Raw genomic sequence first — 23,910 nt, forward strand, 5'->3', positions numbered from 1 at the left:
GAGAGCTCCCTGGGTGGAAATTAAATTATCTGCAGCTTTGTGTAAAATGATGTGTACAGCAGTCCTCAGAGACAGTGTCTTATAGGGGAGCAATTAGACCTGATGTTTTCCCATGTTAGAGGTGTCCTGCGAGAGAGCGAACCCCCAGCAGTGCAGCGGTGATCAAATAAAACCCAGTAAGGTCACATTTTACTGGCTGTTTTCCCCGCACTCCTTCAGGGACAAATAAATCACCAACTAATTGTAATTAACAGTAGTGTTATTGCAAAGATAAATAGTGTGATGCGTTAACACATGAGCTGCTATTAGCACGTGCCTCCTGAGGACTCACATTATATTACTGTGTACAGTAGGCCAGCTAACAGATGGACAATACTCAGGAGGAGCCTGCACTGCATCTATCGTTCCCAGCCATGAATAAATAATGTTGTGTACCATGATCCACAGCAGAGGCCATGTTCACCAACACACAGCAACAGGAGAAAACTAATCAGGGTGGGGCACGGAGTGGAGGAGTAGGGAGCCACCCTATTGTAATTTTGGTAAGATCATAATTGATTCAGTTACATAAACTGAGCTGAAGTTTTACCTATTTTATAACTGTCATCTGGGGGAAGTGGAGGAGTGCGAGACGGGATATTTAAAGGATCTAAAACTGTATTTACACACATTTTTGTTGGCATATACTCATCTTTATTAGATTAGTAGTGGATTGACCAGCTAACAGACAAGAAGTAGGGCAGAAAATTATTGCAAATTGACTTAGATAATTAATTAAACGCAGCGTTTAAAGTGGACCTATTATGCCTACAGTGTATTATTGTAAGGTCTTTACCTGACAATATAAAGCGCCTTGAGGCAACTGTTGTTGTGATTCGGTGCTATATAAACAAAATTGAATTAGGTTGATGGTGGCCCCGAGAGCTCGAATGCACGGCAACTTCAGAAAACTCCAGCAAAAACTGAAAAATGCTGCAAAAGCACACAAAACAGTACGGAAGCTGAATAAAAAAAAGAAAAAAGAAATAGAAACAATAAAACACAACTTAAGTAGGAGAAAAAAAAAACTCAAGAGACATAGAGACAGAGCAGAAATGTTTTTGGGGAGACATTAAGGTGGATCGTCTGGCTGAGTGGTGTGACAGAAACAACCTGCTGCTTAACACCGAGAAGACCAAGGAGCTCATCGTGGACTACAGGAGGAATGCTGACCCACATCCACCCATCCACATTAAGGGGACGGCTGTGGAGCGTGTGAGCAGCTTCAAGTTCCTGGGAGTCCACATCTCCGAGGATCTCACCTGGACGACCAACTGCTCCAAGCTGGTCAAGAAGGCTCACCAGCGCCTATTCTTCTTGTGGACTCTGAGGAAGAACCACCTGTCCTCAGACATCCTGGTGAACTTCTATCGTTGCACCATCGAGAGCATCCTGACCAACTGTATAACAGTCTGGTACAGGAACTGCTCTGCCTCGGACCGGAAGGCGTTGCAGAGGGTCGTGAAAACTGCCCAGCGCATCGCCGGAGCACCTACACCTTTATTTATTTTTTTTGCCCGTCCTGTTTGGCTCTTTTGCCATCAGAATTGTTGTCTAAAGGCAAAGAAAGATGCCCAACGGATTTACTTTACCAAACTGACCATCCCAGCCTTGCCGTAATGGTCCATTTGATTCACCTTTATTGTTCATTTTATTTTCACTTACTGAATACGGGACAGACTTGACTGGGGGAAAGAAGGGGAGAAAGAAAGAGGGAACAAGAAACAGCTGAGAAGAGGGACGGGGGAGAAGGGCAAAAGACAAAAACCAACAGAATGAGCAGAGAAAAAAAAAAAGAAAAAAAATGCATATATCGATCACCTGGATCACCTGCTGAGAAAGAAAAAAGAAAACAAGCAGAAGAGAACAAGAGTAATAGAATAAACACATCACAATGATATATGGGAATATGACAGTAAATACTAAATGTTAAACATTATTGTGCAGCACATAAGATCAACAGAACACAGTGTGCTTTGAGGTAGGAGCCAAAAAGGGTGTAGTTTGTGGGTGTGATCACCCGTGTGTACACCTGTGAGCATGGACGCGCTTGTTTTTGTTTTTTTTAAAAGGTTCCTTCATGTAATGATCTGCTAGAGGGTGTGGGGGGGCCACAGCCCCGTCCTCCAGGGCATGAAGCAGGTATGGAGGAGATCAAAACTCCAGACATCCAGAGGCCCCCAGAATACAAGAGACCAAGGAAGACCAACAGAGGGGCAGCCGCGCCACTGTCCCAGAAAGAGCTGAGGAGAGTCCCAGATGAGGGCTCACTCAGCAGCCGCGGAGCAGAAGCCAGGGGGAGTTGCAGTGACGCGCCCGTGAGCTCCGCCGGCAGCCAGCCGTGCCTGAGTGACCGAGCCCCAGGCCGAGAGGCCGGGGGCACCCCACCTCCGAAGTGGCCCGAGCGAGCCCCAGGCTCCAGGCCCCGATAAGTGGCCGCCAAGGAGTGAGCCGGTGTGTACCTGGACGCCCATCCCCGGACACAAAGAACCACCAACGCACCGATGTCTGAGGGAGTCCGCCACTGGCAGGGAAGTGGTGGTAGGGGGAGATAGGCCTCCAAACCTTGGAGGGCCTGAGATGTCCCCAGAGAGGTGGCGCCTGACACCCAACCTGACATATAGACACAGACATACAGGCACACACAGACACAAACATCCATCCCCCCCCCCCCCCCCCCCCCCCCCCCATGCTCTCATATGCACTTACTCCACACTCAACCAACGTGGAGACAGACATAAAGAGACGCTGTACACACAATCACACTCCCCAAGCGTACTCTACAAACCGGGTCTAGGTGCCCTTACCCCTGGAGGGGGAAACTGCACCCAGACCCAGGTGGTGTTACCCTTTTCCCTGCGGTGGGGGGAGGCAGACTGCCCCGACTCCGCAGCAGCAGGGAGGCCCCACACTCCAGACCGCAGTCGGACGGCCAACTCCTCCTCCTAGCCCCCCCGCTCCAGCAGGTCGCAGAGAACGGGGGTGAGAGAAGACTCCAAACCTCCCTCCACCCGCTCATTGTAGTGTTGATGCATGTGTGTTCTAAGGTGCATTTAAAACCCAGGAGGGCATGGAGCTACCTGCCAGAGAGCAGCAGGTAAGTGCATGGTCCCTCCTGCTAGCCCTCAATGTCTACGTGTATTTAACATTGAGAGGTGGGCAACGACGCCAGGGGTGGGGTGTACACCCTGATGGTACTTTGGATTCCGTGTATCGTGCCCACCCCCAAGATCCTATATGTATGTGTAATGAGAGTGTGAGTAATGTGAATGTCTAAGTTGTGGGATAAAATTGAGGCAGAGGCAGCCAGAAGGGGACGGGGGGGTGGCGGCCTCCTCTGCACCCTGGTGACACACCCCTACTCCAAGGTCCTGCATGTGTGGGTGGTTGTGGTGGAGCGGGAAGAGGGAGGCAGCTGGAGATGGGGAGGGAAGGAAGGGAGCACCTACACCTACATCTACAGGAAGCGGTGTCTGAAAAGGGCTGGGAAGATCATCAAAGACCCCAGTCACCCATCACATGGACTCTTCACCCTCCTGCCCTCTGGGAGGCGCTACAGGAGCCTCCGGACTAAGACCACCAGGTACCGGAACAGCTTCTTCCCCACAGCTGTCAGACTCCTGAACTCTGCCTCCTGACATCTGACCCACGTTAACACATGGACTGAACATACACACACCCACAATGGACAACTGTACCCTCAAACACACAATAATAACATGGACTGAACCACCACTCACAACCACTAGCACTTTATATAGCCTCTGTAGAAACTATCCACACCCTCACTTATCTTAACTGCACTACTGTATAGCTCTGTGTAAATAATCATTCTGTACATTCGTTAATTTTTAATCCTACAACTGTTTACAACTTGCATAGTTCCCATTTCTGTATAACTGTATATCTCAGATTCCTGTAAAGTTATTTATTTCATATTCTGTATAGTTTTTCATATTTATATCCTGCTCATAGCCTGTACATAGCTTGTACTCACTACAGCCTGTACATACTTATAGTTAAAGAACATTCACAACATACTTCATACCGTGTACATTATAACATACCATAATAGACCCATTTCTGTAATATACTTACATATCTATACTATTGCTAATATATATTGTAATATATCTATATCACTAAAGCACTTCTGGATGGATGCAAACTGCATTTTGTTGCCCTGTACCTGTGCATGTGCAATGACAATAAAGTTGAATTCTATTCTATTCTATTCTATTAAGGTGACGGAACAGCTGATGAAGTGACCTAAAACCAAAACATGTAAAAAATTGCACCGAGACGCGCTTAAAATCAGCTGAGGATTCTTTAGTGTTGTGAGGGAGAAAAAGATGCAAGTAAATATTCTTTTTAAAATACACATTTCACGTAATACTGCAGACACTTTATTAACGTGTTGCTAACTGCTATTAGCTGTTCACTGTTAGCTCATCACTTCTGCTCTCGTGCTTGCTGATGTCTTTTCCTCCTCTTTCTGTTTTGTTTTATTCAACATCTGTTGTGTTTTGTGTGCTTTTTATCTAGCATTTAGCATAGCATTTATTTTTTTGCTGGTGTTTTTTTTTTAAATTGGAGTACGTTTGACCTCTCACGGCCACCGTACTGTGTGCCAAAAGCTCAGAATTCAGACGTTTTTTTCTACTCTTAAATCTTTGTGACGTTGATAAGCGTGGATGTCCTTATATGGTCACGTTCTCCGTGATCACAGAAGCCTCTACATCCTATCGCTTGTTCACAAAGAGTAGCCATTCAGAAGAAAGCTGGAATGAGGAATATTTTAAACTGCAGATCATGCAAAGAGATAAAAATATAGAACGTAACATCTCCCATTTAATCTAGGAGCCAACAACTTCCACAAGTGAGCATCTGGGATTGTCTGGGACAAAATCACTGCTTCCCATCTAGAAAGGGTTTTTCACACAAACCCCATAAAAGCAGCATTTCATGATCGTGGTTATCTATTCATGTATTGTGCAGTTTTATCTGGTGTTTGTGGATGCAGCAACCGTCATTTCTATAGTGGACATTTGGCACTGTGTAGCAGCTTTTGCTCCGACCAGCAAATGGATGTTGTAGTATGACACCCTTGGCTCGTTTTCCATCTTTGGTGCAGAAAAGGAGGCCAGTAATCCTTAGCTTCCTTTCATCCCCCTAATCCCTCCCTTAAAAAAAAATTCTATTCTCCGAGCATCCACCTGCTAGCGAGGCCTGAGCCCCCAGCAAGCCGAACCAGTGTCCACCTGCCCCCTGCAACCCTCCCCTTCCCTGTCCTCTCTCTCTCTCACACACATACACACACACACACACAGAGAAACATCTCCTCCACCTGATGCACAGCAGCACCTTCTGCTCTGAATGCCTGCTGTCGGGCCTGCTGGCTCTTTGCTCTGCTTCACTTCTTCCTGCCTCTGGTTTAAAAGCTGGACATTTGCCAAGCCAAATAAACCGACGGCATCCCCGTGGTTATGAAAAAAAACTCGTGGTACAGCTACAGCGCTTGTTTTATTGCTGCTGCTGTTTTTGTTATCAGATTTTGAACTGTGTGTCGTCCACGCAGCCTGTGAGTATTTTTTTTTCTTTATTTGAAATACTCTTGCAGTTACATGTCAGAACCATTATGGAGAAATCCAATTAAAATAGTTTCTCTGATTAAAAGCCTGTTTAGTTTGGGTAAATAAGGATGTTTACATATCGAGTCCAGCTTGAATTACATTTTTTCCAACTAATCAAGGCCTCTTGATGTGTAAGTATTTAAAAGTCATGGAAAAGTCAGGTGTGTTTAAGGCAAATGAATGAACCCAACAAACCTGGACATTATCAAACGATGGCTTGAGTTAGTTGCTCACTCTTCTCTCGTCCCTGTGCTCGTGCCTTTTACTGTATATAATAAGAAATTTGAATGTGGATTGTGGCGTTAAACAGCAGTCAGCCTGTGCCACCATCCGAGCAGGCTGCATTTATGAGTTCCTGTTTTTCGGGTGATGACTGGAGCGCTGTGCTCAGATAGCCGGCCAGTGTCCAGGACCACTTTTTTTTTTTTTGTCTGTGTGAAACTAGCAAAAGCTTCCTGCTGTGGCTGGCTGGTTGCCAAGTCCCCAGACCCCAATGCAACCATTTCACCCCCCCCCCCCCCCCCCACCCAAAGTCTAATTCCAAACCCCTCCCATCCTGAAAAGAAGTGAAACATACAACGGAAATTTCCAGGGCCTGTACGCCCAAGAGCGTGCCCCCACCCGTCCAACTAACCCCCACCAACATCGCCACCCAGCCCAAAACCCCTCCTCTTTCCTCCCGCCCTCCCCCTTTTCCCCTGCTTTCTCCCTTGAATCCAAAGGCTCGGAGAGCAGCTGGAAGGTGAAGTACAGCTTGTGAGCGCTGAGCTCAAAGTTAAGCCAGACACCCACCCCCCAACTCCCCTAACTCCAACTCTTGCTGTCTGAAATCTCCCACAAACCCCATCTCCTTCACTCAAACTCAGAAGTGCCTGAGAGTGCCGAAAAGTACACTTGTATGTCAGACATACGCAGCAGAGAGACAGGGAGGAAAATGTAGAGGACTACGCTGTTTGAGAAATCAATTGTTCTGCTGTGGTTAACTGTCGTTTTAAGTGCATGTAGATGTGAGGAACGGGCTTCTGACAAGGCCATTAACATGCACAAATAGCTCTCACTTTACCACTGTTAAATAGAGCAGAGGAGGATCCAGTCACGGTAGCAGTTTCTTACTTTTAGAGGCAGGAGTCAAAAGCCAAAGTCAAAACTTTTCTTGAAGCTGTTTTTCAGACAGGGGAGACAGTGCTGACTTCATCAAGGTGTGTCATAAAGAATCTCAAGCGAGACAACTGACAAGCAAGTGACAAAATGTGATTATTAAAACCAGCACAGTCTCAAAAACAGAGTCAAACTTTCAAATATCTCACACTCAGTGGAATAAAAATGTAGTCTGGGTTAGTTTGTGGTTCATCAGAAGACAAGATAAACTTTTTTTATGTGCTAAAAATTGCTTTGCAGGATATTCCAAATGCAAAAAGGAAGTCTATTTAAATATTGTAGATAAATCTCGAGAGGCTGTTACGTGAAATTCCTTTTTCTGTCATCTAGCAAATATATCAGATAAAGTTATAACGGCAGGATTGTTTGTGTTTGGTCTTGTATGCTGGAAAGCATCTTATGCAGGCTAAAAATGTGCGTGGGTTGAAGTAGAACCAGGGTCAACAACAGAAGCATAGACTGTATATAAAAGATGAATGTATGGTTTGCTGTGACAGACCACCAACACATCTCACGCAGGAGCAACTTTTCAATCAACAAGGAGCCCGGCCACAAGAATGGCAAACCTTTAATGTTCGTTTTATTCCAAGTTGGGATTGCAGATACCAAAATAACCACAGCTTAATAGTAAGACCTGAAACCAAGCAACTGAGACCAACAGTTCAACTCAAGTGTTTATTGCATGTACAGTACATTCTGACTGCTTTTGCAACAAGAGGAGTCACCCTCCCTGCTGGCCATTAGTAAGACTGCAGTTTAAAACACTTAGACCCCAAAGCCCTGTCCATCTTTTACATACAGCTTTTGAAAAATAAAAATAAATGGACTAAGAGCAGACTTACTTATTATCGGAGATCATCTAGGCCTAAAGACTCTGGTTTGTTAATGGGCCATTTCAACATTTCGGGAAACACACTGTTCACTTGGGAACACTGATGTGTGTGTTGTTTATATGATGCTGACTGAAAACAGAGGCAAACAGCTACCAGTGCCTTAACCAATCAAAAAACAGCTCACTATTTAAAAGACTATGTGTTGCTCTTGCAAAAACAAAACAGAATCTAAAAGTAAAAGAAAGCCTCTGAGAATCCTGGAAATATTTAAGCATGTAACCATCTACGACATGCTGCGGCTTCATCCTGAACACATGAGATAAATGTAATGTTTTGGAAACATAACAATATTTCTGCAAGTGTCAAAACTTCCCTTTTAAATGGCTTTGCTCATTTTCCATTTCAGGGTTTTCAAGCTTATTCCATTTTGTATTTTTTGACTTCTATTCAACCCCAGTGTTATTGTTTTTTTTAAAAAAAAGTTTTTATTTTCCATCCTGATTACATCTCTGGTAACATGAGCCATTGTGTTGCTTTATTATACCCTAATGCTCTGGATGGCAGTACGGCAGCCTAATTCTCAGACTTTGGCAAACAGAAAAACCCCAACACGGCACACAGGTCTCGACAGCAAAGCAAATAGAAATCTGTGTAAATGCAATCAAAAGGCAATAAAAGTGGAAACGGTGAAGATCGGAACAAAGATAATTAAAAGACGGGTGATAGCGCCGGTCCAGCCTTAGTGTCTGTTTGTTCGAGAGGTTTTTATGACAGCATCAAAGCCATTTCTTCCTAGGAGAGAAGTTCATTTGTAACTAAATAACTGCACCACAGAGGGTTTCTCCGCTTGCACACAACAAAAAGAAATGATATCACATGATGCCATGTTTGGCCGTTTGGTATCCAGACCTCCCACATTATAGGCTCCTTCCCAAGTCGGAGCCACAGTGTTTGCAGAGCAAGATGCACCACAGACAACAATACAGCCTCCAGGACTCTCACACGCACATGCATTCCTGTGGGCCTGGTGGGTGGGGGGGTCCTAACCTCAGGAGCTCAGCAGGCTTTGTCTACTTCCCCCCCCACCTCCACGCCGCCCCCACTTTTTCCTTCTTTTTTGATCGTTTACTTGCACAACAAGCTTTTTCTCACACCGGAACATGAAGAGCCTTTTCAATCAATTTCATTAAGAGCCAGGGCTGAGATTTATGTCAAAAGGCATACGTTGGTTAATGGGCGAGTGAACGCTAACGATGTGTGATTTCTTGATTTAATCAATGCAGTATATATTGCCACTCTCAGATTACTGCACGGTAATGGAAGCCAGGAAAAAAAAGAAGAAGAAGAAGACTACATTCCCATGAATGATGAGCCCTCCACAGTAGTACTAAATTGCATTACAGAGGCAGTAGTGATCTGTGTTGTCATTATGTAAACTGCAGTGAATCAGTTAGTCATTCAATACAGTCCCTAATTGAATAATTAGATTCCTCTCTGTGTAAAGCTATGCATGTTTGTCTCCCCCCTGTGCTAGCAACAAGCAACAGATGGAGCGTGTTATGTAATCATATCGATGTAAATGAAAGTCACAGATTATCCTGAGAGACGTATAATAACGTGGCGTGCTTACACTCATCGTGCCGGAGCTGATAAATACTCTGAGTCCTTCTGGATGGCGGTATCTCACGCAGGTGACAGTGACAGAGGGCTTGCTGTGTTTTTTATATGGAGAGAGACAGCAGTGGAGAGTGATGATAATATCGTGTCTCATCCATCCAGGTTTTCCACATGCACGTTTCCTGCCCGCAGTATCGGCAGCGACAGAGCAGCGTGCAAACTCGTGTTGAACAGGTTTTCGGGATACTTAATGTGGGATGCGTTTCAAGTGGCTTTTCGGAGTTCGAAGGTTCTTGGCTTCGTTATAGATTGTTGCACGCAGACTGCAAAACTGGACTCTTCCAGTGTATATTCTTATTGATGGCCAGCAGGGGGCGACTCGTCTGATTTAAAAAAAAAAAAAAAAGAAGTCAGATTGCATAGAAGCATATTGGTGTGAATGGTAAGTAGCTAGACCCAACATTTAGTCCATGATTGCATCGGCAAATACTGAAACATCACAATGGGACTTTTCATAGCAGTGGCTTATGTCATGATGGCTACATGGAGTCTATGATACTGTTATGCTAGCATCAAGGCCCTGTTGATGACAACGATTAAATCTTATTAGTCTGGACCAGTCAATCCACTGTCACATTTCTTTTAGTATTATTTATTTATTTATTGTCATTGTCAAGAACAATGAAATTGCGTTTGGGGCTTCCATACAACCCAAAAAAAAGAAGAAAATAATAAATACCCCTTAAAACCCAAGTGTACATATTTAACCCAGTGTGACTCCAATGCAATAAGACAATCCTTAGCAATAATGTTCGTAGAAATTCAGACAAAGACCTGAGAAACATGACAAAATACAACAATGCAACCCATTCAATATTATTGTACTGTGAGATATGATATCAGATATGATAGTTATCTATTTAAGAAAGAGGGGGGGGGGGGGGGGGCAGGAGGGGGAAGAGAATAAAGATATGATGCACCAATGCAGACCAGTTCATTGCTATTAACAAGTTGGATATGGTTATTGTCCGTGAGAGGGGGGCAGAGAGTTCAGGAGCCTCACAGCCTGTGGATACAGGCTGTTGGCCAGTCTGGATGTTCTGGCCTGTATAGACCTGTACCTTCTCTCTGAGGGCAGCAGATGGAAAAGGTGGCGCGCAGGGTGATGTTGGTCCCGCAGGATACTGTGCACCCTCCTCAGACAGCGAGTGGGGAAGATATTACTGATCTCTGGCAGACTTGTTCCAATAATTCTGCCAGCTTCTTTCACCACCCGCTGGAGTGCTTGCTGATCGGCCTTGGTGCAGCTGGGGAACCACACTAGAGATCCATACGTCAGAACGCTGCTGATGGCACAGTTGTAGAAGTTCAACATCAGAGATCTGGGAATGTGTGCGCTCCGCAGTCTCCTCAGGTAGTAGAGGCGCTGTCGGGCCTTCCGTACAACTGAGGTGATATGGTTGCCCCAGGACAGGTCCTCGGTCACAGTTACCCCCAAGAATTTAAAACTGCTCACCCTCTCCACCGCCTCACTGCCAATGAAGAGAGGCAGATGGTTGTTATGGCCCCTCTTCCGGAAATCTACAATGATCTCCTTGGTCTTTTTGGTGTTTAATTTAGTCTTATTACAATTTATTGCAAATTAGACTGCCTTCGATCCTCTCATGTTTCAACTTGTGCTGACAGTGGAATATTTCAATAACTTGAGGATAGATGGCCATGAAATTTGGGTTGGACAGCTTAGAATTAATCAAACATTTTTTTAATGTCACTACTTTTTCATCATGTGGCATCACTAAATGAAGGTGTCCGTGCTAATTAGTGGATATGGAACTTCTGAAGTTCTTGTAACTTTTGAAGGAAAACATTGTATTTCTGTGCGTCTTCACATACATCAATGACCTCCTGACCCAGTATGAACCATCCAGATCCCTCAGGTCATCTGGATCCGGTCTTTTATCAGTTCCCAGAGTCAGAACCAGACACGGAGAAGCTGCATTCAGCTTTTATGCTCCTTATATCTGGAACAAACTCCCAGAAAGCCTCAGATCAGCTGAAACACTCAGTTTATTTAAATCCAGGTTGAAGACTCACCTGTTCTCAGCTGCATTTGAATAAAGCACCAAATCCACACTTTAAGCTTAAATTTCAAAACTTACATTTAACTACTGATTTTATCTACTGTTCTGATTTTATCTGTTTTGATTTTATATACTGTTGTTTGTTTGTTTGTTAATTAGTTAGTTAGTTTATTTGCTTGTTTTAATCAATTTTAAATCATGCTTTTTATTTGTTCTTGTTTCTAATGTCTCTGTAAAGCACTTTGAATCACCTTGTTGTTGAATTGTGCTATACAAATAAACTTGCCTTGCCTTGCCTTGACTGCAGGAACTAGGGACCAAACCTCCTACAACGTCATTTTGTGCATCTTTTTTTAAGCTTCTACTTCAGTGTAGATATGTGCGGTTATTGGTCAAGATGGAAGTGAATGTGGATTGCTGCAGCACCAGCAACCCACTAAAAATAATCCATGAAAACATGAAAAAGCCTTTATCACGACTCAAAAAAGGACGGTTATGGTTGTTGCTATTTGGCAGCATAGAAGGTGCTGATATACAGTTGTGGTCAAAATTGTCCATCCACTCATCATGGGCTTAAGTTTCATGGTCATTTTTTAAAATGATTTCTCTGAACTTGTCTTTTTCCAGGGTGGAATGATTGTACATTATACATATTTACTGACTTAAAAAAGGTTGGTTTCCTGCACAGACCTGGATTTTAACCATAGTTAATAGATTTTTAATGGGTTTGAAGTTGAGTAAGGTGATGAAAATTGGGTTTTATTGACATACAGTCATCTCCAGATTGTCTCTTTGAGGGCAGCTGCCTGCTGATAATACCATGTATGTGTTTCATGCACTTCATGTAACACTATGACAGATCAGTGACTTGTGGCACTGGAGCTCCACTGAGTGGTGACACAAACCCAGTTGCCCGCTCCCACGGGACAACAGAAGAAGAAAGTAAGTTTTGAGACAACCATCGCAGGTTCAAGTCACAAACAGTCTGCACAGAGGCCGCCCGAGTGCTCCAGTTCTGGTGAGCTTCCTTCTTTGAGGTCATCGGTCCAGGCTACTGTGGTAGACAGTGCAGTGTGTTCCCCGAGGCAGCGAGTCCTCACCTGACCCCCAGAATCACAACACAGTGTCCCCTTGTACTGCAGCGTGGCGCCTGGAAGTCATCACTGATACTGGCAACACACAGGGGGGCTCTGAGGTCATCAATAATGACTCCATTTACTTAACACTGACCTAAACACCTGCTCATTTATCACGGCTGACATGTGTCAGCCATGCCCATTTCTCACAGAGGAGCCAGCCACAGCAGATCTTGATCTGGGTCGCCTCCTGCACTGAGAAGGGCTTTAGTGAGTAGATTAGTACACAGAGGGGGCTAAGTGCAAATAGCTATACACACCTATCCTTGTACTATGACTTACATTTTGTTGTAAAATGCTGGACACTGCCAAAGTGTGAGTGTGGATGTTAGCAAACCAAAAAAACAAACAAAAAAAGAAATGGTCTTGAATGTGCTCTGTTAAGGAGTAACACACCTGAGCAGGCAATTTGTACACTAGTTATTTTAAGGTTTCCAAGCGTCTGCCACTGTGTGTTACAGCATGTGTGAAATTCTCCCTGGAAAACTGTTTTCCTGTTTTTTAAATGATTATATTTCAAAACACCTGTTGAAAAACACAGTCTGCTAAACACGTCTTTGGATAGTGCTTTATAACATTTTATAATTTAAGGTATAATTTAATTTATTAGGTATAATTTTCCTTACCTAAAAACACTTCAAACATAACTACAGTATAAAAAAAAAAGAAGAAAGAACTAATGATGTAAGTGTTGTCGTGAGTTGTGGAACCCATGGAACTTTCCAGAGATGTTCAGGTTCCTGTTCAAGTCAGGGGTCCATAGTGCTCTAGGGCAGGTTATCATTAAGGATGTCTCTGCTGCATTCATCTTTCCCTTGACCCTGACTAGTCTCTCAGTCCCTGCATCCCACCATGCTTCATTGTAGCAGGCCAGGAGATGAGCGATGCCTCGTTTCCCGCAGATCCGACGCTTGGCATTCAGGCCAAGCATCTCGATTAAGCCCACTCTATCCCGTTAGCTCAGAAGAGTCTAGAGACTTTAAGAAGAGTCCTGGTGGCTTCAAACCTCTTCTATTTGCAGATGATGGAGACCACTGTGCTCACTGGGACCCTCAATTATGCAGAAACTTTTCCTGTACCCTTCCTCAAATCCGTGCCTTGATACAATCCTGTCTCATAGGTCTACAGACAGTTCCTTGGACTGCACAGCTTGGTTTGTGCTCTGACATGCACCGTTAACGATGGGCCCTTATGTAGACAGTTGTGTGCTTATTGGGCTCACATCCAGTCAACTGAATTTACCACAGGTGGACTTCACTTAAGTAGCAGAAGCATCTGATAGATGATCAATGGAAATATTGTAGTTTTGTTTAATAAACTTACAAGAACTTTTCACCTTGTCATCATGAGGTATTGTGTGTAGAATTTTGAGGTGAAAAATGAATTTAATCATCTTCCCTACAAGATGATGAAATCTTTCTGATTACAACACAAAGATCATCAAACATCAATCAAATGGAGCCTGTTAGATTTTTTTTAAAGCGCGTTTGAAGAATTAACATTCGAGTGAGCGCCTCTGTTCTTCATCTGAACACCCGGGGTTTTTCTCGTTTGTAGCACTCGAGAATAAATCGAGTTCAGACACAGTCAGGATTTGCGCAGGTATGCGACGGCAGAGCTCTGTTTCGTCAACACACATAATGCTGGACGCATCGTTTACTTCCTCTCCTTTAATTTCTCCTGGCACAACGGCAACCTCTCTAATGCTGCTTTGGTACTCTTTCCTTGCTCGCCGTTTCATTGCGTGTAGTTTTGAATCTTTAACTAGTTACACAGCTTTGCTTACACGTGCATTACCACTCACATCTGTTCCAATAGAGCTTTCTCATGGTCCGAGTTGTTCAGGTGCCTTTAGACAAACTTAGTGGGCTGTCATACATGTCAGTGACCTGACTGCTGGGGTGCTCTCCCCGTCTCTCATCTATGTGAAAGACCTCCACAGGGCCGTGCATATTTCTTTTAGAACTCAGATCTTTCCTACATTCATGCCTAACATCCAGACAACTCCAGTGTGTGAGAAGCACTACAGGAGAATTTACTGCATTTTAGTGTGAATGAATAGAAACACGTTTGGAAACAATGACACGGGCACCCACGTTTGCTGTCTAATTGGGTATTCCCCATCACACCCCTAACACACAGCAGGCTTCTGGAAGAAAATAAAGACATCAGACTCGACTACAAACAGTTAGAACGACACAGATAACATTGCTGATGTTGTTTGTAGATTTGAGCGTTTTTTTTCCCCAAGCATTCACATGTGCAAAGATTCTTTTTAATTAACTTAACCGGTACTAAAATGCACACCTGCACCCCATTTATATTGGCTATTACGCATTGGTTACCTCTCTGCCCGAGGTTGTGGCCAGCTTGGCTGGGCAGCCAGAGTAGACTGCAGGAAGTTGCGAGCTTCTCCAATTTGAGAAAGATTAAGGATTAGCAACTCTTGCAGCTTAGCTGTGTTTCTAACCAGATTAGAGTAGAAAAGCACTATATGCATGTGTATATATGTGCTTAACTGATTTATTAGACCACTTGTCATAAAAACAAGAAAACAAAACTATTTGAGAAATCTGTCAAAAACATTAAAACTAAAAATGACTTAAATCACATTTTTTATACCAGAAAAAAAACACTATGGACTTCTCTTAGAAGTCAGAAATGAATCAAGCATAACATTCAACAACTAATGTTTCTGTTCAGGAATGAAAATAAAGAAATGCATTTGGCATCTTAATGGAAAAATAGTTTTAATGTTTCTTTCCCTGCTTTCTGTAAATATGAACACTACAAATGTATATTTGCATTAAAAATAGCTGTCCATAACGTTGGATCAACCATTATGGAAACAGGAATTATGAAAAAAGTAAACGCTCTCTTTATGATTATGGACACTTTTGGGGGGGATGAGACAGATTACCCAATTGTTAGTCACAGCTGTAATTGTGCAGACACTTTCCCACACATGGATTAACCCTAGTCTTAAGACTAAAAGGGAAATTAAATTGAAAGCTCCACTGTTAAAATTTCTGAGCCCAACTTTAATCCAAGGCTGCTTTAAAGTAGCAGCACTAAATGACCGATTACGATGTCCTAGTATGTTCCCAGTATTGGATTCCTAGATTAGGCATGAAGAATTTATACTACGCCCTCTCGTCTGTGTGTAGAGGCAGCTTTCTTAAACAGGTTTGAGCCAGTCGCAGCATGCAGACACACTGGGACAGCAAACCAAACAGAGTAGCTCGAGGGTCTCTTGCTGTTGTCCTGCCTTTTGTTTTGTCGCCCTCCTCCTGCTGTCTTCAGCTCCATAGGAGAGCTGTGTATGGCTTACAGATCGTGCCTCTGAACATCAATAATAGAAGGCTCGCAGCACAGAGCGCAGAAAGGCCACAGGCAGCGGGACAACTTAATACCATTCAGTTACTAATTAACTAATTGAAAGACCAAGGTCTCTAAATCTGGAAGTACAAATAACTGATTATGTCTCTTTGTGCTCGTACAGAAAGTGCTCATCCGTTTTAAAATGAGGCGTAAAATCAAGAGCAGAGCGAGTGTGAAATCTTGTGGCTCAGCCGCGTATTTGTCTGCGACGCTCAATGCGCTCTTATTACGGACAGTAATGAGAGCCAATAAAGAGCTGATTTATTGTTGGCGCTGATTCTTAATTTATTTATTTTTCCCTCTGGAGGATTTGTAGGTGGCAAGTGAAGCCTGTAAGGTCAATCACACGGAGCTGTAAAATGAGATGTATCCTGCATTGACCAGGGCCAAAGTGTAGAGGAGGCCCGGGGGAAGAGGGGAAAAGATATAGAGCCGGGAGAGCTTCAGTGGAAAGAAATGGACTCCATTTTTGTAAGTCCTCCTCTCCAGCTGTCATCCTGCTCTGTCCCATGGGGGGTTGCCACGGTGACAGGAGGCCACATGTCTTGGGGGTGTCGTTTTGGTCAAAGGACCCCATTGTTCTTGTGTTAAGCCGCCTTCAGTATGCCCGTCTGCCAGGGACAGGGGCTTCACACCCTTCACGTACACACACTCTCCCGCGCTCTCTCTCACAGACAACACACCCAACACCCACTCATATTATAGAGGTGCAGCAGTTTGGCTTCAACTCTATAAACTGCACATTTACAAAGATGATACAAGTTTTAAAAGAGACAAGAGCAGACAAACACACAGTGTCACAGTCGAGCAGAAAAACGCACACACACACACACACACGAGCCTAGTCTGTGTGTTTTTTCTCTCTCCAAGCAGTAGCAGCCATCCATAAAGTTGAACTTCCACACATTTATATTATTCCCACTCTTGACAGTAGCATCATTTCCTGACGCACCCTCCCAGGAGCGGCACATCAATAAGCAGCAATTCTGCAAGAGTGCCACCAGATGGCAGTGTGGCCCCACTGCAGCCACACAACATCACATTAGTGGGTTTATGATTTTGTCCATCTGTCTTCCCGTTGGAATAGAGAGCAGAAAAAGGCCTTGGCAGATCACTAGTGGGGCCAAAAACCTCTGTCGTCCTTCAGCCAAGTGACTGACTTGATGTAAAAGGAGGCAGTCAATTACTCAGTGATGGATAGATTACAGTCATGCATCATTCTGCGAGCCAATTTTCCTATGTGAACTGAATCTGAAACTCAATTTGTTACTGCCCTCTGTGACAGATGGATGGAGCCGGTACTGAGCAACAGATTTTAAAAATCAATAACTGCTGGAACTTGGGTGGAGGTTAGAGGTCAATTTACTTTCAGGCATTTGGCCATGTTTAAAATACAGAACAGGACGGTTTATGCTAAAGGGAAAGCTGCTGCACTTGAACTCGAGTGACCACACACAGCTGGAACGTCACGTTTGTGGAGACAAGCGGCTGCTTTATTATCTGGATTAATTTGCTCTAAATGAATCTAAAGCATCCTTTTAAATGAACACAGTTTGTTCTAATGTGCCATCTTTACATGGAGGCAATATATTTAGTTAGAAGCAGATGCTTGTAAGGTTCAAACTGTACCTTACAAGCATCTGCTTTTCAATAACCACAACTGTTTAGATTATTAAAAAACAAACAACAACAACAACCACCAATCACAATTAAGCAGAATTACTTGAGCACATTAATTTAAGTTCTCTGTGTAAAGCCCGCCTGCCTTTGGCTGACACATTTGGTGAATGCGACACAGCCATCTTCATCCAGCCTCAGGAGCAGATATTGACTTCATTTCCTGATCCAGTGACTTTGTAGAGGCAGACTGAAGATGCACTGTGATTACCAGCCGAGTGCCACGATATTGATTAGGTGGTCAGCAGAGATGATTGAGCTCTCAGCATATTGACTAGCTTAGTTACTGGAGGGAAACCACTCACAAATTGCTGGTCATCTCTAATAATTCACAGAGAAAGAAACAAAAGAAAAAAAAATCAATGTTTTAGCTAAGTGTAATCTCAGTTCATTAAGTTAGGTAAATGATCTCAGGAGGCATCTCCTGCCTCCTCAGGGAGTGACGGTTGGCTGGGCAGAGCAGCACTGAGCCGACGGCCCCGGGTCCTCCTGCGGGTCTCTTTGCTGGACTCGGGAGAGGTACGAGGCAGCCAGGTGAGTCCTGCACTGCTGCTGTTCTCAGCGTTGCTCTGGTTTCTCAGGCTGCGCCGCACTGAGCGCTGCCCTCTAGTGCAAACTGGTTTAAACACATCCTCAAAATTAAAGTCAGCTTGCCAGGGAGCAAGGTCCACATGAGCCGTTTCCCCCTCTTCCTGGCTATCAGAGCTTGACTGGATGTTTTCCTGTGAGCTTGCTGCTCGGTCTCCCTGTCTTTCCTCCTCCTCTTCACAGCTGGTTTGGTGCTTCTTTACATAGTTCTCCTGCTCCGCTGTCACTGAGCTGCTTACAGAGCTCCTCCTGCCATGCTTGGCTTTCCCGTGTGCTGGCTCTGTGCTGTTCAGGCAGTCTAAAGTAGGTACATGTGCACTCACGGGATATTCTGACTCTGTGCAGGGTGTATCTGCAGAGCTTGTAGTGGTTTGCTCTTCATAGAGCTGCTGCTCTGTCTCTCCTCTGGTCAGGTCACTGTCAGCGACACTGACCTTCCTTTTCTTCAGTCGTCTTCCTCTGACCCTCACCCCCAACAGCCTGCTGTCCTGCCCGGCACTTTTTTCACTCAAGCTGGGCGATGTGACAGAAACTTCTACAGTGGTTTCTGAGGCATTTGTCACAGCGAGGTCGTGTATCACTTGAGTTTCATTAGTTACCTCAGGATTCAGCTGGGTTTCCTGATCTGGAGCTGTGAAGAAAAATGAGGACAAAAGAAAAATCTCAGGAAAAAAATGTTTCCACTGGTTTCCCCTGAATCCAAAGGTTCTCATTTTTTAGGAACTAAAATAAAGTTTGACATCCAGACATTGATACCGTCTCCAACCACAGGTTAAATCACACACTGGCAACTTTCTTTTCCTTTTTTTTACCCTTACAGCTGATTGAAGGAGTCTCCTGTGCTGTTGGAGACTGACTGATGAAGGACAGCCTCTCGGTGATAGGACTCAGGGCGGGGTTCTTGGAGGCATATTCACGTGAGCCGTACAGCGAGCGGTCTACGTCCTTGTTCCATCGACGCGTTGTGCTGGAGGTCATCTGGGGACCAACAAACTGCAGTGTTAGAAATTTCTGCATTGACAAGCCTGCAGAAGCGTTAAAGCTGGCAAGTATCCACCTCTGATATGGTATGCAGAGTGTTTCGATCTTGCACATTTCATTAATAATACAATGATTATCTAATGCACAAACATATTTTATAAACACAAACAAAATTGAAAAAAGCTGAAAATATTTTATCAATTAGCTCAAAGTTAAAGAAACTGCTGGAGAATGTTCACTCATGCTCTTGGGCAAATGTGTGTTATGGATATAAAACCTTTAAGATGGAAAACTGAATCCCTGCAGGAGTAATAATCTGCTTCATCCTCCGATTCTTACGATTCTGCTTCGGTGACACTTTGTGCTCATCAGTGTGTCTTGTAGTCAGACAGCACTTTCATTTTCATCAGCTGTCTGCATTTCATGGAGTGTAATAGGGCTGCGCGATATGACCAAAATCTCACATCCCGATAACGATATATATCACAAAAAAGTGCAATGTGTGTAAATTCTGTGAATCTCAGGCAACTAAACTTGTGTGAAGTGTTTTCAGCTGGGCGTCGTGTACCTGGAGTCGAGTGTTTTGACCAATGCATGAAGCTATATATTTTTAGATATAAGTTATAACAGCTGCCCTTTTCTTTGTATTCATTACACGGCGTGCTGCGGAGAAAAGCCCGTTCTAACATTTGAGTCTAAGTTTTATTTTGAGCACCTGACGGCTCTTTTTTGCTTCTCATCCGTAAACTCTCTCCATACTCTTTCACGTGATTCTTGCGTAGGTGGTAGACGGGTTTGTGTGTGTTTGAGTCTGTGGTGGGAACCGGTTTGAGCATAATTTGCATGATACATTTTTCTGGTCCTTGTCAGACCTTTCATAATTAACCAGGTCCCTCTGTTTGGTGCTAACTGGTTCTGTATAATCTTCACTGGCCATGCTGGTATTCTTCGTGGCTGCATCCACATTGTGACCATCGAAACAATGAAAAAAATAAACTGTATTTTGCGACACCACGAGACAAATTATAGCGTATAATATGAAACGATAGATGTTCTAATTCTGTCATCCGATATATTTCATCATATCGCACAGCCTGAGAGTGTAACTGAAGAAGTTGTTTGACAGATCTGAACACAGAGCTTTAAATACAGTCCTGACTGGGAGCATTAATCTATGAAGAAAAAAACAAACCTAAAGTACGGCTACAGTTTGTGTCTAAGGGGGAAATTTTTTATTTTGCCTGTGAGGGTTCTCCCTGCTTCCCAGGACTGGACACTTTGCAGCCATTCAGTGTTCGACAGCAGCTCTCTCTCTCATAACCGTGTAAACACTGGGCTGCATCTGACTGGGCGAACGCCTCACGTGGGCTTTCAAACTGAAAACAACATGATGGCTTGTTTGCCAACTTTCTTTGGGATATGTTTGTGAAAACATGCGAGGTGAGAAAGAAGACATTGAGTTGCTTAATCTGTCCTCATTTTAGTTCCACCGGCTGGTTTAAACCAAACACAGATATTTTACTTCAAGCATCCGATCTGACACGATGCTGCCAGAATACTAGACCCGTTACACAGACGATGAACAGGAAGTGTGGAAATGATGGATCCCGTGGACATGAGCTGGGCACTGCACACTCAGTAAGTGGACTGCAGTAATGTGAGCTTCAGTCTAGACAGCTATCAGGACCCTGTGTGCTTGACCTGCCCTGGGCTAAACCCATTTCACTTATCCTACCTTTTTTATGCTTTGCACTAGTGAAGTGTTGACACATGAAAATGTAATGCACATTCAACTAAAGTACTGAAAATGGGAAGAATAGGGAAAAGAAAATAGAAAAGTGACATGTGGATGTTAGGTGATCATAGTGTGTTGGGGAAAAAGTCTAGTAAGAGCATGTATGTTTAAAAATAAATCACTGTCACACAAATGCTTCCACATAGTCAACTGCAGTACGTGTCCAGTCGGCAAACACATGATTACAGTGGTTTTGTCAATGTTTTATCTTATTCTGTGCTTTGTTTCCTTTTCCTTCTGCCCTATTGTGACTTCCTACCCTACTCACTGTGAATACATGGATGTTGTAAATACCATCACATTTCCTTGAATTAAAAAAAGAAAAAAAAAGAAAAAGGTAGTGATGTATATGTTTGTGAGCTGTTTAATGAGGTAGGTATTTAATAATCGTGGAAATTAGTTTGGGTCTGCTGTGTACAGACATGCCAGAAATTACCGGTGGCTGGCAGTGTTACCCCTCAGCCTCCTAGTACTATTGACTAAGTGTGAAACTAGTCAATAGTACCAATTTCAAAATTGTATGTTGCCTCATTTCAGTTATCGCATTCACATGATTTTCAGAAAGCTCCAACCTTGAGGTTACCAGGAATCAAACCTGTCCCAAATGTGAAACTTCTATGTTGCCTCATTCTTAAGTTATTGCATTAACAAATTTGCGTGTCTATGCTGCCTGCCTGCCCGCCCGGCAGGGTGACGACAGTACACTCACCATCGTTTTACAGTTGAGTGGATAAAAAAAAAAACTGGATGGATCAACTATTGTGTTGTTTTTTTGTTTGTTTTAAAACAGGATCTCTTGACAACAAAAACACAGATCATCTCCAAATTTTTCTATGATTGAAAGACTAAAAAGGTTGTGATCTGTCTATTCATCTGGTCTATCCCCAACAGTACACAAAAGTCACGCTTAGGGCTGCTCGATTATGGCAAAAATAATAATCACGATTATTTTCACTGAAATTGAGATCTCGATTATTTGACGATATTTATTTAACAATAACAATGTATTGAATAATGACTTTAAAGATTGTCATAAAATAGTGTGCAAATACTGATAACAGTGCAAATGTTTGCAATATAAAAAATAAATGAAAAATGTAAACATCTGTTTAGTGAACGTTGCAGTGTTGCTCTGTGGTGCAGCTACGACACTGTAGCAAAGTTTACACACTATGTCTACTTGATCCACGTCTGACTCCGCGAACCCATAATGTTTCCACACCACTGAAGTTTTTTACCTCTCTTTTCAACCAACAGCAGTCACTCTCCTCTCCAAATAACTTCTGCTTAGCTTTCCGAGCTTCCCTCGGGTCCTCTTAATCAGCGGTCCCCAACCCCCGGGCCTCGGACCGGTACCGGTCCGTGAGTCGTTTGGTACTGGGCCGCGAGAGTTGAGGCTCAGGTGTGAAATGTATAGTTTTCAGGGTTTTTATCGGTTTTCAGCGTTATTTTGTTATCGTTTACTCAGTTTTCCTTGGTCTTTTCACGTGTTATGAATAAATTTTCTTTTTTTCGGTACTGGTACTAGTTTTATTTTGTTGTATTTATCCGCGACACCTTAAAGGCCGGTCCATGAAAATATTGTCGGGCATAAACCGGTCCGTGGCGCAAAAAAGGTTGGGGACCGCTGCTCTCCGTGTTGCCAACTCCTCAGTAAGGAAAATCGCTATTGGCTGTCCTAAAAGTCGCTAGAAGTCGCCAAATGACGTCACCGCCTAATTTGTATAATTGGTCATGCTAATGTAATTGTAACCTACGTTGTTGGAGAGAGAAATAACATCGTGGAAGAGACATAAAGTGAGTAAAAAACGTCCTAAATGCAGTTAGAATTTATTTAGAACTACAAATTAAATTTCTTTTAGCAATTATTGTTTTTTAATGTCACAATTCCAACCCTGCTCCTTTATCCGGGCCTGGACTGGCAAAAGTGACCCGAAATTGGCGCTCTGGTGGAGTTACTTTGTGTGTGAGAGTGTTTGTTTATAAGTAGTTTTAAACCTTGTGATCCACAAAACAGCATAACAGTAAAAGAAGAACTGACTGCGTTACAGTCAGTGCGGGAGCAGCGGCTTCACTCATGCGCGATTCATTTGCCCTTTGGACGCATAGGTGTGAACATCTCCTGCCCTGATAACAGCGGGGGAGGACTATCCTCCGCCTGGGAGAGCTTTGGCACGGGTGAGGTGCCCACGGCAGCACCCGCTGCTTGTTGAGAGAGCGATATGCGTTTTCACGTCAAAAAGTCGTCATAAATAAGTCTCCAATAATACCAGAAAAAGTCGCCAGATTTGTCGCTAGTCGCTTTTTAGAAAAAAAGTCGCTAAGGGGGGTCTGAAAACTCGCTAAATATAGCGACAAAGTCGCTAAGTTGGCAACACTGGCTGCTCTTAATTGTTGTGAAACGTGTTCGAAATGCAGAGAGGTGTGCTGGATTTGCCACACGGAGCAGCGCGAGAGTAAAGCACGAGGGAGGGGCTAATAATCTGCTCAGTCATTTTTAATGATCGTTGAAAGCCCAGATCGTAATCGTGATTAAAATTCGATTAATTGAGCAGCCCTAGTCACGCTTGATACATATCTCAGATTAGGGCTGGGCGATGACCCAAAATTCATATCTCTATAATTTTTAGCTGGATGGCGATATAAGATATATATCTCGATATTTTTTTAAGCCATAAAGTAAGAACAAAAAGAGTTCTTAGTTAAAGCTGTTTCCCAGATGTCACACAGGCACTTTTATTAACATACAGCATAGATGTACATGAAAAAAAATTACTCAAAAAGAAATTATGCTCCATAAATAAACTAAAACAATGTTGTTTTTGTGTATAACAAAAAGCTCACAATTGTGCAGTCAAAATGTAAACAAAGACGCTGAGCACAATAACAAAGAGACAGATTTCACAGCTGCTCTGTTCCCGAGTTTTACTGCGTGACTGACAGCCTGGAGTTTGAAATCCGCTTCGTAACCATGACTCTGAACAGGTGCCA

General features: G+C 43.5%; 2 protein-coding genes across 3 annotated transcripts in view; one reads left to right on the plus strand and one right to left on the minus strand.

The window, feature by feature from the left end:
- Window positions 1-23,910, plus strand: part of LOC309719662 (uncharacterized protein) — a 206,192-nt gene that overhangs the window by 182,116 nt on the left and 166 nt on the right. The gene's annotated exons all lie outside the window — the stretch shown is intronic.
- Window positions 15,231-23,910, minus strand: part of cdca2 (cell division cycle associated 2) — a 29,918-nt gene continuing 21,238 nt past the window's right edge. The window contains exons 13-14 of one of the 2 annotated variants that reach the window (XM_082555964.1): window positions 18,962-19,121; window positions 15,231-18,774 (exon numbers count right to left, since the gene is read on the minus strand). In XM_082555964.1, coding sequence (XP_082412090.1) covers window positions 17,966-18,774; window positions 18,962-19,121 — 969 coding nt within the window. In that variant the 3' untranslated portion in view covers window positions 15,231-17,965. Of the gene's footprint in view, window positions 18,775-18,955; window positions 19,122-23,910 lie in introns of both variants that reach the window. The other variant, XM_082555963.1, reaches the window with a different exon arrangement.

Source organism: Aulonocara stuartgranti (genome assembly GCF_965226115.1).
Source record: "Aulonocara stuartgranti genome assembly, chromosome: 12".
NCBI classification, from domain to species: Eukaryota; Metazoa; Chordata; class Actinopteri; order Cichliformes; family Cichlidae; genus Aulonocara; species Aulonocara stuartgranti.